Genomic DNA, 15609 nt, shown 5'->3' with positions numbered 1-15609 from the left:
GAAAGCTGTGAATGATTATTAAATTATAATTAAAAATTTAGACTGTTGGGCTATACTTCTGGTGCATCAGAAAGCAGGAAAGTATATCACAAATCCTCTAACACTAGTCCTAACCTGATGCAACAATGGTTGGAATAATTATACTGTGAAGTAATGGTGTTCATAGCCACGTATGGAGGAGGAAGAATGAAATAAATGTGAAACAGGACTTAAAAATACAAAGCACTTCAGTTTTCAATCAAGCTAATTCAATACTCTTTCAATGATAGCTAATAATAGATTTTACATAAAGTTAGGTGTAACTGAAAAGTTTTTTTTCAAATTTGAAAAGGGGACAGTTTATGAACTTCTACATTTGTAAAATATTTTTTATTAATTTTAATTTTTCTCATTCAATAACAATTAGATGAATATTTATAGGCTGGCTTTATTTTGTTTTCTAGTTTAGAAATGCAAGTAGCAGAAACTTTATAAACCTACATAGCTGTTTGAAAGGTATAGAAATTCTCATTGAGGGAAATGGAGAACTATTTCCCAGTTAGAGGTTGACTTAATAGTTTTAATATGTACAATATAAAATTATATCAAATACAGACAAAAACTACAGAAAAGAAAATCAACAAATACCTTTCAATCATTTTGGAAATACTGGACTAAATTCCTATAATAAATCTTAAAAAGTATTTGAGAAACACATTTGAGACTGAACCCGCAGTTAATTTCGCATCTTCTAACACTCTGAGCCACCCATTCAAAATTTTTTCATGTGAAAATGAAACATCTTTCAGAAAATGGATGCAACAGAACCAAACAAGTAACTGTTATTTGCCCACATAACAAATTGTATTTTATCTAAGTAATCTGATTTAATGCAACACGAGTTCATGAAAAAAAATTCTTGTTGAAAAGTAATATTCTTTCCACAAGACCAAACAGATCCTATGATCTGTTGAAAACACCAAAAACTTAAAAAAAAATTCAAAAACCAAAAAATCCCTAGAAAAGATAATCTAGTTCATAGGAAGATTTTACACCAGAGTGTGCCCTACACATATGCTTTAAAGAACTCAGTCTAGAAGTCCGTTCAGTCATGAACGTGCAAACAGAGACATGGGGACACGTGCTCAAGTAGTCCTCATTCTTCCTTTCATATTCATTTCATCCAGGGTTCAGAGAGATGCTGGCTTTTTCACATATTTCCTCAGAGCAGGCTTTCATTATAATACTTTATGGTTTCATACCCTTTTAAATGTGCCCAGGGCATTTCCCAGTTACTTTCAGAAGCTCGTTGAGGGGAAGACAGTCCTCCCCAAATTGAGAGGTCCCAGCAAAGAAATTCTTCAAGGTCGTCCACACCCCTTATCCTCCACCCTTAAAGGCTCTGATTCCTGTATGAACCCCTGTCCAGAGGCCGTGAGCAACATGCTGAAACTGGCTGGGAATACATTCTATAACAGTGGTCCTCAACCTTTTTGGCACAAGGAATTGATTTCGTGGAAGACAGTTTTTCCACGGAGCAGGGGTTGGGGGAGATGGTTTCAGGATGATTCAAGGGCTTACATTTACTGTGAACTTTGAAGTGAAGTGAAGTGAACTCGCTCAGTCGTGTCCGACTATTTGCGACCCCGTGGACTGTAGCTGGCCAGGCTCCTCTGTCCATGGGATTCTCCAGGCAAGAATACTGGAGTGGGTTGCCATTTCCTTCTCCAGGGAATCTTCCCAACCCAGGGATCAAACCCTGGTCTCCCGCATGGCAGGCAGATGCCTTATCCTCTGAGCCACCAGGGAATTCCCTGTGAACTTTACTTCTAATCTAATGCTGACGCTAGTTTGACAGGAGGTACCGGTCCACAGTCTGGAGGTTGGGGACCCTTTTTCTAAGGGTCTAGACTGATGTGTTCTGCATTCTGACTTTCTCAGGAGCTGACCATATCATCTGAGTTATGCCATGTCTTCTAGAAAATGGGGGCAGATCTAAAACACTCCAAATATTTGTTGATTTTTTGGAGTGTGTGTGTGTGTTCAGTCGTGTCTGACTCTTTGCGACCCTGTACACTATAAACCACCAGGCCCCTCTGTCCATGGGATTCTCCAGGCAAGAATACTGGAGTGGGTTGCCATTTCCTCCTAAAGGGGATCTTTCCAACCTGAGGATTGAACTCTCCAACCCAGAGATTGGGGCTTCCCTTGTAGTTCAATCAGTAAAGAATCTGTCTACAATGCAGGAGACTCAAGTTCGACTCCTGGGTCGGGAAGATCCCCTGGAGGAGGAAACAGCAACCCACTCCAGTATTCTTGCCTGGAGAATCCCACAGACAGAGGAGCCTGGCGGGCTACAGTCCATGGAGGCGTAAGAGTCGGACACAACTTTGTGACTAAACCACCAAACAACCCAGGGATCGAGATGTCTCTGGCATCTCCTCTGTTGCAAGTGGATTTTTTACCACTAGCACCACCTGGGAAGCCCTGGATGTTGCACAGAACTTTAAAAAGCAGGTTTGTTGCCCCAGACTAGTGACTGTGTGAGAAGTGTGGAGCAATTGGAGATGTTTACTGGGTCCTACCCTGTGCAGATGGTAGGGGGTGAGGAACTATTGGAATCTATAGCAAAAGGGGTCTTACATGGTACCTGTATTTTAGAGACCAAAAAGTCACGATCCTTGGGAGGGGGAGTAGTTTTGTTTTGGTTTTTTTTTTTTTGGATTTCTTGATCTCGGTTTGGACAGTGTTTTGGCTGTGTTCCAATTTTGTTCTAATGTCAGAGGGTGAGTCAGGGTGATGGTATGGTTGAATTGTGTGGAGATGTTACCAATAGGATACCCCTGTGGGTGTCTGCCTTCAAAGCAGAGAGGTATGTTATAGCCTCTGTTAAATTGGTTATAACATGCCCAGGTTGTGGGTTTGATAAGTTGCCAGGAATGAGTTCTATACGTCCTTTTAAAATCTGGAGAAAGAAGGGTCCTACATAGTCGGGCCCAAAAGTTGTGGTTCTGGGGTCAAGCTGGGCAATTGCATAGGCTGAGACCCTGGGCCAAACTTGTGTCTATATCAGAGAATATTACCCTAAAGCATTACCCAATAAGACAGACCTCTGACCCTGGAGGACCTACATACTGAGAAGCAAACTGGCAGTTCCTTGAGCTGTGTTACACTCAAGTTCTATTTCTTGGTCCTTTCAGGTGACTGGCCAGATTCAGAAGGAAAATTCTCAGATGTCTAAACTGTGTTCTCCTACAGTACAGGCTAAGGAACCATAATTTTACTGCTGCTTCTGATGATGAGATCATAGCCCCCCAAATATAGGTGAGGACACAAAAATCTCTATAACATTTACCTTCCATCTCATTGTACATGTGAGGTTATAAAACTTACATCTGTCTTCAGCACAGAAAGTGAGTAATCTGACCCAATCTGACCCATTATTTAAAAAAAAAGACAATACATATGTCTGGAAAGTGTTTATAAGCATATGCAAATACAAGCATCAAGATTTTTTTTATTATATTTTCAGTTTATTTAATGTTGGTTTTAGTATGCCAAGATTTTAAAAGAACTCCAAGATTCGCTTGGCTGGGAATTTTCTCAGGTTAGTTTTGTTTTTCATCTCATGTTGTGCCTGAAGATGGAGACATACCCTTCATACAAGTCGACAGCGAAAGATCAGCATTGTGTCAGTTACTTTTTTTTTTAATAGACTAACTCCTGGCTACTCGGATGTGGTGCTCAGACTGGCAACATCAGCACCACTTTGGAGCATCTTCAGAAACATAGTCTCAGGTCCCGCCCCTGATTTATGGCCCCCGAAGTGCAGGTTCACAAGATTCCCAGGTGATCTGAGTTCACACAAGAGGGCAAGAAGCACTGTAGAAACTCACCAGGCCACAGGTGCCACTGATTCTGGAATCAGGCAGGTTTTGTTTTCCAGATTGATGATCACCGGCTGCAGGAGAAGTTGGGCCCCCACCGTCACAACCGGCCTCGCTCTGCAGGGAGAAGATGCACGGCTTTAACCAGTCCCGCGAGCAGCAGGCAGAAGCCACTGCCAACATTCCCAGCCCCAGTGCCAAGAGTTCCCCTCACTGCGTGAACAGGTGGGCTCAGGATTCAACCAGCTACGTTCAGACACCTCTGGTTGCTCATGAATATTATGGAGCTGTGAGACCGTGGAGCAAAGCGGCATTCACGGACCTGCTCTGTCTATGGAGTGCTCACACTATTTTGGTGACATGGCTATGAAATACTTCCCTGGGATCTGCTAGTCTATCCACATTCACATCTGAATATGAAGAAATACATCCTCCTACAGTCACTTGTGTCACACCTGTAAGTACTTGAATTTTTATTTATTTGGAGGTGCCAGGTCTTAGTTGTGCCATGTGGGGTCTAGTTCCCTGACCAGGGATTGAACCTGGGTTCCGTGTGTTGGTAGTATGGAGTCTTAGCCACGGGACCACCAGGCAAGTCCCTGCATAGGGACTTTTAAATGTTTTTTGCTTTGTTATTTTTTTACTTTTTAAAAAAATTTATTTACTTTTAATTGAAGGATAATGGCTTTAAAATATTGCATTGGTTTCTGCCATACATCAACATGAGTCAAGCCATAGATATATACATGTCCCCTCCCTCTTGAACCTCCCTCCCACCTCCCACCCCATCCCACCCCTCTAGGTTGTCACAGAGCATCAGTTTGAGCTCCCTGACTCATACAGCGAATTCCCTACGGCCTATTATACAGAGTGAAGTAAGTCAGATAAAAACAAGTATCGTATATAAACTCATGTATATGGACTCTAGAAAGACGGTACTGATGAACCTATTTGCAGGGGAGCAGTGGAGACGCATAGAGAATACACGTGTGGACACAGCGGGAAGGAGAAGGCGGGACACATGGAGAAAGTAATGTGCAAACATACACACCACATGTAAAATAGATGGCCAGTGGGGATTGTTAAATGTTGATTGGCAATATTCTAGCCAAGCTTTGCAGATTGACCTAAACCCTTGAGGGTGGGTGGACTCATTCTGTGCTTCATACAGAGCAATGGTTCTCCAGTCCTGATTGCACAACAGAAGCAGCCAACAGCTTTAAAACAGAAACCAGACCCAGGCTCACCACAGAGCAATTGAATCAGAACCCCTGGGGGTCAAGGCCAGGCACCCGAATGTCAAACACACCCTCCAGGTGATTCTGTTGTGCAGCCGAGCTGGAGGAAAGGGACTAATACAGAATAAACTCAATTCCAACCACCTAGGTGAGGATAAACCAGACAAGAAAGTAAATCACTGGGAAAGGGAATGGGGCAAATTTTTAAAGCTTGGTGCCAAGACAGGAGAGCTGGGAGCCAGATGTCCAGATGACAATGTGAGATGATGCCATGCTGCTTAAGTTTTCCTCTGACAGGTGGTAGGGCTGGGCCATGGGGCAACGTGTTGTTTAGGGCACTGCTTTAGAGGATTTCATGATTACCATAATGGCGCCTAGTGGGAATTTTCCTAAACTCCTGTATACTATATGTACGCTGTTAGGTGATTTTTATTTTCAATATTGTGTGAGCTCCAGGCCTTGGAAAAGCAGGTTAAACAGGATTAGACACACAAGACAGAGTGTGATGTAGGTCTGATCCCTGGGAATGAACAAGGAAAGAAAAGGCAACCTGGGAAAGAAGCTCCAGCTGGGGCACTCGGGGAGGAGGGTCTTAAGCCAAAGTTGCCTGTTTGTGGAGCTCCAGGTGGGCCTGTTTGTATCCCTATTGTGTCCAGTAATCGACTGGGAGCCGTTTATGGGAAACAGGGCCTTGTTGCAAATGTAGATTCAGAGCATAGTGGCTGGACCACGAGACAACTGCACTCCATCAGCTCCAAGTGCCTCTTGCCTGGAAAATCCCATGGACGGAGGAGCCTGGTAGGCTGCAGTCCATGAGGTTGCTAAGAGTTGGACACGACTTAGGACTTCACTTTCACTTTCCAGTTTCATGCATTGGAGAAGGAAATGGCAACCCACTCCAGTGTTCTTGCCTGGAGAATCCCAGGGACGGGGGAGCCTGGTGGGAGGCCATCTATGGGGTCGCACAGAGTCGGACACGACTGAAGCAACTTAGCAGCAGCAGCTCCAAGTGCTGCTGCTTCATGGCCACAAACACAGTCCCATTCCTTCCTGTACTTTGAGCATTTCAATCACCTGATTCTCTACTCCCTGAAATGGAGAGCGGCTGGTATACATCAACTCTCTGAGGATGTCTTAGTACTGATGGTGATAATCCTACCTCCTTAAGGAAACCAACTTTAGAATCCCTAGGGGAGTTGACCTAGGTTTGTGCTAGGTCACGTGCCCAGAACACCTGGATCAGCTCTCTGCCTTTTGATACCTTACCTGGTGTCTTACATTCCTGTAACACTTTTTTAAACATGAAAACAGAATCTCAATTTTTGATCACTGCCTACTGGTTACTTATTCTGTTTACTTTACATGCACAGTCTCAATCCTTTTAACAAAATAACTTTATAATGTAAGTATTATGCCCATTTGACATATGAAAAAAAAATCTGAGGCTCAGAAAGTTACAGAAACTTGCCCAAGAGTACAAATGGGTGAGTGTCTGGAATGGCCAGGTTTTTCTTTTTTTTTTTTAAGCAACACAAATTTATTGACACCAAGGGATCGGGAGAAGCATGTTTTATCTGAAAGCTCTAAGGAAGGATTCATTCAGGGGTCTCTCCTAGCTTCTGAAAGTTCTTCACTTGTGGCAGCCTAACTCCAATCTTCACATGGTCTTCTCCTTGTATGCGTGTCTGTCTCTTCACCGTGCATTCTTTTTATAAGAACAACAGTCAAATTGGATTAGAGGTGCAATGGCTAGGTATTTTAAAATCCAGATCTGTCATATTTGAATTGTTCAATGCTTGTTTTTGGAGACTACCAATTCTTGGATAGTATTTCTATTCCCTAATTTAGCGTCCACACTTGATTACAGAGGCCAGGGTACATAATACCATTCCCCTGCCCCACCTTCCTTATGTATAAGCACATTTTAATTCATTTCCAAAGCAAAGAGAAGTATTTACATTGAGGGCCATCTAAAAAATGTGTCATTTTGTAAGTTCCACTAAGATCCATATCTTATTTAACATTATGCTAGTAGAGGCTGGAAGTTTGGTCATGAGATATGAGAACAAAAACAGAAAGGTTGAAAGAAAGGGAAAAATACTGAGGGGAAAATATTCCTCCAAACTTTAAAAAAAGCATCTCAATGTTCTCCAAAAGAAATAATTTAAGGCAAAACCAAAAACAAAGAGGAAATGCATCTGAAACAACTAGAAGAATGTGTCCATCAATGAAGAAATAAAGATACATATTCAACAGAATACTATTCAGCCACAAAAAGGGAAATCTTGCCTTTTGGGACAACACAGAAGGACCTTGAGAGTATTATGCTTAGTGAAAAATTCAGAAAAGGACAAATATCATATGATCTCACTTATATGTACAATCTAAAAACAAAAATCAAAATCACAAGATGAACATATAGATACAGGGAACAGATTGGTGGTTGCCAGAGATGGCAGTGAGAGGGGGTGATGGAAATGGGTGAAAGTGGTCAAAAGTACAAACGTCTAGTTATAAGTAAGTCATGGGGATTTACTATTTATAAGATAAGTCATACAGCATGGTGCTTATAGTTAATAATACTGTGTTATTGTTATATATAAAGTATATTGAAAAGTTGCTAAGAGGGTAGATCTTACAAGTTCTTATCACAGGCCAAAAAAAGTTGTAACTATGTGGTGATAGATGTAATTAATAAGACTTATCATGGTAATCATTTTGCAATATATACAAATATTGAATGTCATACACCTGAAGTTGCTGCTAAGTCACTTCAGTCGTGTCCGACTTTGTGTGACCCCATAGACGGCAGCCCACCAGGCTCTGCTGTCCGTGAGATTTTCCAGGCAAGAACACTGGAGTGGGTTGCCATTTCCTTCTCCAATGCATGAAAGTGAAAAGTGAAAGTGAAGTCGCTCAGTCGTGTCCGACTCTTAGTGACCCCATGGACTGCAGCCTACCAGGCTCCTCTGTCCATGGGGTTTTCCAGGCAAGAGTACTGGAGTGGGGTGCCATTGCCTTCTCCAACACCTGAAGTTAATATATTATAATAAAAAAAACAAATTTGCAGACCATCAACCACATACCTGTAAACTGCTACTTTTCCTGTTCCAAATGCACCCACAATTAAATCTAAAAAAAAACACAGAAGCACAAATTTTATAGAATTGATCAAAACTCATAATTAATTATAAATAGCACAGAGAGCAACCTGATATGCCGATTGCAGAATGAGAGTCATACAAACAAGAACAGCAAATCACGGCTTTCCTAAGGCATTTTGGAAAGGATATAGGAACTTCACTGTAACTCAATATGACACATAAATCCATAGATCTCCAACCCTACTGGACTCAGGAAGGCCAGCCTTCTAGAAATGCTTCAGATATTCGTCATAATGCCATATCCTCCAGACCCAAGGCACACACCTTAAATCATAAGGGAAGAAGTGCCTATGTCTCTATTTCTGATTTGTAAATAAGATCATAGTGGTGACCTGAATGGGAAGGAAGTCCAAAAGGGAAGGGATATACGTATATGTATGTCTGATTCATTTTGCTGTACAGTAGAAACTAACGTAAGAGTGTAAAGCAACTATACTCCAATGAAAAACTAATTTAAAAAGAAAAAAGGACTTCCCTGGTGGTCCAGGGGCTGAGACTCTGCACTCCTGAAGCATGTAGCCTGGGTTCAATCTCTGGTCTGGGAACTAGATCCCACATGCTGCAACTAAATAAATAAATAGAAAAAAAGGGAGAGGGAAGCATACGCTAAGTGCCTACTAAGTACCAGGCTCATCACACACACTGTTTTATCATCCCCCTATCAGCAACAATCCTATAAGGCAAGTGTTTTACCGGTGAAGTAGAGCAGTTTGGCTGCCATCTTACCTCAGCCTTTCGCTCTTACAAATACGTGGGTGGCAAGTATGGTTTTGGCAGAGTGACTGGTAGTGTATGAAATAACTGACATATTATATTATAACAGTCTCTCCTTATTAATGGTTTTGCTTCTTTGGTTTCAGTTACCTGTGGTCAACCACAGTCTGAAAATATTAAGTGGAGAATTCCAGAAATAAACAACTCATCATCAAACGTTTAAATTGCACGCTGTTCTGAGCAGCGTGATGAAATCTCACGCCATCCCGCCTGGGATGTGAATGACCTCTTGGTCCAGCATGTCCTATCTGTGGTTGCTTAGTAGCCAACTTGGCGTCTCAGTGCTTCTTCAAGTGACACTTATTTTACTTAATAATGGCACTAAACTGCGAGAGGAGTGATGCTAGGGACTTCCTTGGTGTTCCAGTGGTTAATGCTCCACGCTTCCAATGCAGGGGGTATGGGTTCGATCCCTGGTCAGGGGAACTAAGATCCTGCATGCTGCAGGGCATGACCAAAAAAAATTAAAAAGGAGTGATGCTAGCAATTAAAATGTGCTAAAGAGAAGCCCTAAGTGATTCCTTTAAGTGAAAAGGTGAACATTCTCCACTTAGTAAGAAACAAAATCCTGCGCTAAAGCTGCTAAGATCTACAGTAAGAAAAAATCTTATATATGTGAAACTGTGAAGAAGAAAAAAAACTCATGCTAGTTTTGTGGTCCCACCACAAGCTGCAAAAGTTAAAACCACAGTAGGTGAGAAGTAATTAGCTAAGACTGAAAAGACACTGAATTTGTACAATAAGATGTTTTGAGTGAGAGACCAGATTCACATAACTTTTATTATAGTATATAGTTATAATTGTTCTACTGTATTCTTAGTTATTGTTGTTAATCTCTGTTCATAATTAATAAATTCATCTTTATGTACAGGGAAAAAACATAGTATCTAGAGGGTTCAGTATTCTCCGAGGTTTCAGGCATCCACTGAGAGTCCTGGAACATATGCCGCCATGGATAAGCAGGGAAACTATAATAATATTAAATAACAACAACAATGCTAATAATCAATAACACATATCGAACACTTACTCTAGGCCAGGAATCCTTTTAATGAATTTACTTTACGTGATTCCTAGCAAGTTAAGAAGTCTTTATTATTAGCACAATTTTGCAGAAGAGGAATTTGCTTTTTGTTTTCATTTATTTTGTTGCAGTAGAGTTGCTTTACCATGTCATGTCCGTTTCTGCTGTACAACAAAGTAAATCAGCAATATGTATACATATATCCCCTCTTTTTGGATTCCCTTCCCATTTAAATCAGCACAGAGTATTGAGTAGAATGCCACGTGCTATACAGTAGGTTCTTGCCGCTGCTGCTGCTAAGTCGCTTCAGTCATGTCCAACTCTGTGCGACCCCATAGACGGCAGCCCACCAGGCTCCCCCATCTCTGGGATTCTCCAGGCAAGAACACTGGAGTGGGTTGCCATTTCCTTCTCCAATGCATGAAAGGGAAAAGTGAAAGTGAAGTCACTCAGTCGTGTCTGACTCTTCGCGACCCTATGGTCTGCAGCCTACCAGGCTCCTCCGTCCATGGGATTTTCCAGGCAAGAGTACTGGAGTGGGGTGCCATTGCCTTCTCCAACAGTAGGTTCTTACTAGTGCTCTATTTTACACATAGAGTATATACATATCAATCCCAATCTTCCAATCCACTCCTCCCCGCTACATTCCCCCCTTGGTATCCATACGTTTGTTCTCTACATCTATGTTTTGGCAGAAGAGGAATTTGAGGCTTAGGGAGGAGGCTCACATATAAATTCACTGATGAGTCGTAAAGAGTCAGACATGACTGAGATAATTTCACTTTCACACACATACAGAAGAGGTGAAGCTGGGTTACAGCAGGACTGGGCAACAGAGACGTCTTAAACTCTTTGAGGAGTAATGTTCACAACAATCTCAGTGATTGGCTAATACATAGGCAGAACTCTCCATTTTTTCTTAATCTCATGTATGATGCTTATTTTTTCTCAGGAGGTGCAACCAAGCACAAATGAAAATGATCATGGCTATATCTGCAAAGTAAAATTTAGATGCAGAGATGGGAAAATTTGACTTGGCAGAATTAACAGCCACAGAAGAAAACTTACAATAGCTGGATCCATAATTGGTTAATTCCAGTAGAACTGAGGTGAAAATGAAAAGAAAAAAAGACGGGGAAACATTTTTGGCCATGCCATATGGAAAACCAATCAAGGAATTAAATTGGTTTAATGGAGTTTGTACAGGAAAATGATTTGTAGCCACATGCCCTTGGCACTCACCTTTCCAGACAAAGGAACTGGTCAGACTGCAAGCAACTATGACTCTTCTCTAGGGGCTTCTCTTGGCTGGGCCAGGGCATTACCCTCAGCCCGTGATGGATGGGGACTGGATGGATAGCTAGGTCCATGAGCTAGCAAGGCTTCTTTCTTAGGGCGACTCTAAGGCATGTGCTTCCTGTCTCCAGAATTCCCCAGTGAGACAAAGCCCTAGTTGCTCACCCAGTCAGCCTCGTGATAATAATCTTTCCTTTTCACATCTTTCTTCCCTACTTCCTTAGCAATGATTTCTGGGGGTTATTCCTCAAATAAACTACTTCTTTTCTAATATTTAGTGTCTTCTCTTAAAGAACCCAACCAAAGACAATAATTCTTGTGAAACATGTTTTGTTTTTTTTTAATAGACTCGTATCTTCAGGATTAGAATCAGTCAAAATATCTCTGGTTACATGGAAGAAATGTAAGTGTCCATCAACAGATGAATGGGTAAAGAAGATGGATACACACAACACACACACACAGGACTATTAGTCGGTCATTAAAAAAATGAAATATTGCCATTTGCAGCAACATGGATGGACCTAGAGATGATTATACAGAGTGAAGTCAGAGAAAGAGAAATATTACGTGATCTTACTGATATCTAAAAAATTATACAAATGAATTTATATACAAAACAGAAGTAGGCTTACAGACATAGAAAAGAAACATCAAAGGGGAAAGGAAAGGGGGAGGAATAAGTAGTGTGGGATTAACAGATACATATCATTATACATAAAATAGATAAAAAAGAATATACTGTATAGCACAGGGAACCATATAAACATTTTTGAATGAACTATAAAGGAAAATAATCAGAACATATATATATATATATATATATATATCCACATAACTGAGTCACTTGGCTGTATAGCTGAAACTAACACAATATTGTGAATCAACTATACTTCAGTTTAAAAAGTTGAAAGTTTCTTGTTATATAGACACAGCATCAGATTCAGATGACAGACTCAGGACTGGACTCCAAAGATCCATGTTTTAAAAGATGTGCATGCTAATGTTTAATTGGAGAAGGAAATAGCAACCCACTCCAGTATTCTAGCCTGGAGAATGCTATGGACAGAGAAACTGGCGGGCTGTTGTCCATGGGATTTCAAATGGTTGGACAAGATTGAGTGACTAAATAACAACCATGTTCAACAAGTCAAATGAAAGTCATCTAGTAGGGGTCCCCAACCTCCAGGACCTAATGCCTGATGATCTGAGGTGGAGCTGATATAATAATAATAGAAATAAAGTATACAGTAAATATAAGACCCCGAAACCATCCCCAAGTCATCCCTGCCCCCACTCCTGGTATGTGGAAAAAGTTTCTTCCACGAAACCAGTCCCTGGTGCCAGAAAGGTTGGGGACTACTGCAGGGAGCTCCATCTGTGAGATTAAGGAAGACAGTAAGTCAAGGGCTACCACCTGAGTATCTATGACTCATGGAATAAAACTCTTTTCCAAGGGTTCAAATCTATGAAGTCAGAAAGCAAAGTTTCTAAGTCTACCAGTTTTGAAAACATATCAGAATTTCACCATTTGCAATGATTTTCACATTTTTTTCTGTTGACATTCATCTCTCCCTGAACAACAGTGCATTTTCGCTATGTCAGAGGAAAAAGAGCTACTGATTTGAAGAAACACAGACTCTGTTCTTCCTGTGTAATCTGAACTCCAGTATTTAGACAAGTGTAGTACAGGTGGCACTTGGTCTGATCTGTGTCTATTGACACAACACCAGACAGGAAAGTTCCATTACGAAAACTGATTCCAAGGGATCATGCGCTTTGTTTTTGTTTCCAAATAAGGTGAAATGTTTATATCTTGAGATTGGACACTTTATAAATAACAGACAAATTGTAAGCATTTACTCTTTGGAAATGACCAAGAAAATAGACTATAAGCTCTTCCAGGGCAGGGATCTTTCTTTGGGTTTGCATATCACAAAGATTTTATGGAATGGTAGGGGCTGAAATGAAGAAAGAGAATCTTTGCATCCACAGCACCAGGCATCGTGTCAGAAACAGGGCAGGGACTTTATCCTCCTATGAAATGGGAGGAAAAGTAATCATGAGATAATATACTAAAAAAGAGAGAGATGAAGGAAATGGAACAATTATTAAGACAGGCTAATGTCAACTATAATTCTGCTGAATTTTTGCATGTGCCCTTGAAAGTGTTGGGAGACATTCACACACACACACGCACACACACTTCAGAGCTTGCATCATGATCAGATTGTCACTATAGAGGAGAAGCTGAGAGTCACACTCCTGACCATCAGGGGCAGGAGCGCTTTTTCTTTGGAACTTTGATTCCTAGGCCTCAGGGTGGGGATTTTCCTACTCGGGAAAACTCAAGTAACTGGCAAAACAGGCCATGATTTTTTTTTTTTTTTTTCATGAGAACGTGGCCACAGTTATTCAGAGACTGAGAAAACAGTTATCTACCACTAAAGTATGCTTGTCTTCTGAGACACCACCTTGGTATTGTGCCTGCTGGAAAAGGCCAGAAGCATCTGTGCTCAGGGTCTTTATCAGATTTCTCTAGGGGAGAAGAACAGATCTGCTCATTTGTGTTTCTAACTAATCTGTCTTTCCAAAATATGTGACTTGTTTCGATAAGTATTATGTGATTTCCAAATATACATATGCTATTATAGATATGTCCCAAATATATATACACACCTATATTTATGTTTGTGTATATGGATGTATCTATATATGTATATACACACTTGTTTATATATGTGTGCATATATATATATATATAGACACCCAGTTTAAACAATTTTTTTGCATAATTCTGTCATGCTTAGGAATTTCTTCCTTCCCTTCAGGACTTTTACTGTTTTTTTTTTAATTTTTATTTATTGGTGTACAGTTGATTTAGTGCTGTGTTAGTTTCAGAGGTACAGCAGTGATTCAATTATACATACACCTATTCATTCTTTTTTTAGATTTTTTTTCTCATCTAAGTTATCACAAAATATTGAGTAGAGTTCCCTGTGCTATACAGTAGGCCCTTGATGGTTACCCTTGATGGTCAGGAGTGTGACTCTCAGCTTCTCCTCTATAGTGACATCCATATATAGTGGTGTGTATGTTAATCCCAAGGAATTTCAGTGATAATCTGATGACAAATTTTGGTGCTAGTATTTCCATAATTCAGTAAGTGATTATGCAATTAATAACTGGGTCATAACTCAGTGGACTTTTTCCCCTAACTTTGAGACAACAGATCTTATACCTTTATCTAGTGTTTATCTATTTTCCTTTCTTATTGAAACTTCTTAAAAGCATATTCTGAAAACAAACAAAAAACTTTGCCTTTCTTTATGCAAAGACATTTAGCCTTTTATTCCCCCTTGAAGAAACACTTGGCAACTAAAATTGGTTCTTTTCCCTTAATCAAAAACGGTTCTAAAATTGCTAGAGTCCTTTTTTATCACTTCACACTGCCGGAGAAACATAGTTTATTTTCCTTTTGGTTTTTGATGGAACCAAGTACTTTTAAGGATAAAAAAAGGAGACATTAGCATGAATGCAGGATCAGTTGGCAAGAAAAAATAACCCTAAAAAATGTGAGGTCATAGGAGACCTATTACACCTCTATTTTGTATTTTATTTCTCCAAAATTGTTGTTTTTAAACAAGAAAGCAGTAAAGAGCCAAGTCTTTAAAGTGGTGCTGGGACTATAGGGTCTGATTTCATTAATCTCCGAAGGAAATTTTAGAATTAGAAGAAGTTCAATAGGAAAACATCAGTGTTGTTTTGAGTGTGGATTTGAAGTCTGGGCCCAGGTGGGCAGCGAGCAGAAAGAGAGAATGGAAACTTCTGAGATGGGGGACAGAGGGAAGGGGAAGATAACAGGAAGAGTGCGGACAGGATTAGATGAGGAAATCTCCCAAAGGCGTTTCATGGAGGGACGACTCCCCGGTCCCCAGAGCACCATCAGTTGTGAGCCACCTTCTCTGCTACTTTCTTTCTTCCCACTTCTAACTCTCCCATCTTCCTAAGAAATATACACATTCTGAAATCTCTTGCTCAAAATGCCACCAAACACCTCCTTTAAAATTTTGGGGTTAAAAGACATTTATTATTTCAGAATAATTCTGGACAGTGAGAACTGCCATAAAGAGCTTCCAAATGAATGAGAAACGTGGGAACGAAAACCTAGGAGTTGTATGAAAAGTTCCCTTCCAGAGGGAAGGCCCGATGCCGAAACACAACCCCCCAAATGTAGAAATCACCAA

At 40.6% G+C, this 15609-nt stretch overlaps 1 protein-coding gene across 1 annotated transcript in view; it reads right to left on the bottom strand.

The window, feature by feature from the left end:
• ITGA8 (integrin subunit alpha 8) overlaps positions 1-15609 on the bottom strand; it is a 190630-nt gene that overhangs the window by 93251 nt on the left and 81770 nt on the right. Inside the window, exons 14-15 of the mRNA XM_027559856.1 lie at positions 8191-8236; positions 3876-3983 (exon numbers count right to left, since the gene is read on the bottom strand). Coding sequence (XP_027415657.1) covers positions 3876-3983; positions 8191-8236 — 154 coding nt within the window. The remainder of the gene's footprint in view (positions 1-3875; positions 3984-8190; positions 8237-15609) is intronic.

The sequence above is a fragment of the Bos indicus x Bos taurus genome, chromosome 13 (assembly GCF_003369695.1).
Source record: "Bos indicus x Bos taurus breed Angus x Brahman F1 hybrid chromosome 13, Bos_hybrid_MaternalHap_v2.0, whole genome shotgun sequence".
NCBI classification, from domain to species: domain Eukaryota; kingdom Metazoa; phylum Chordata; class Mammalia; order Artiodactyla; family Bovidae; genus Bos; species Bos indicus x Bos taurus.
Note: the sequence above shows the minus strand (reverse complement) of the source record. Positions and strands in the feature narration are given on the sequence as shown.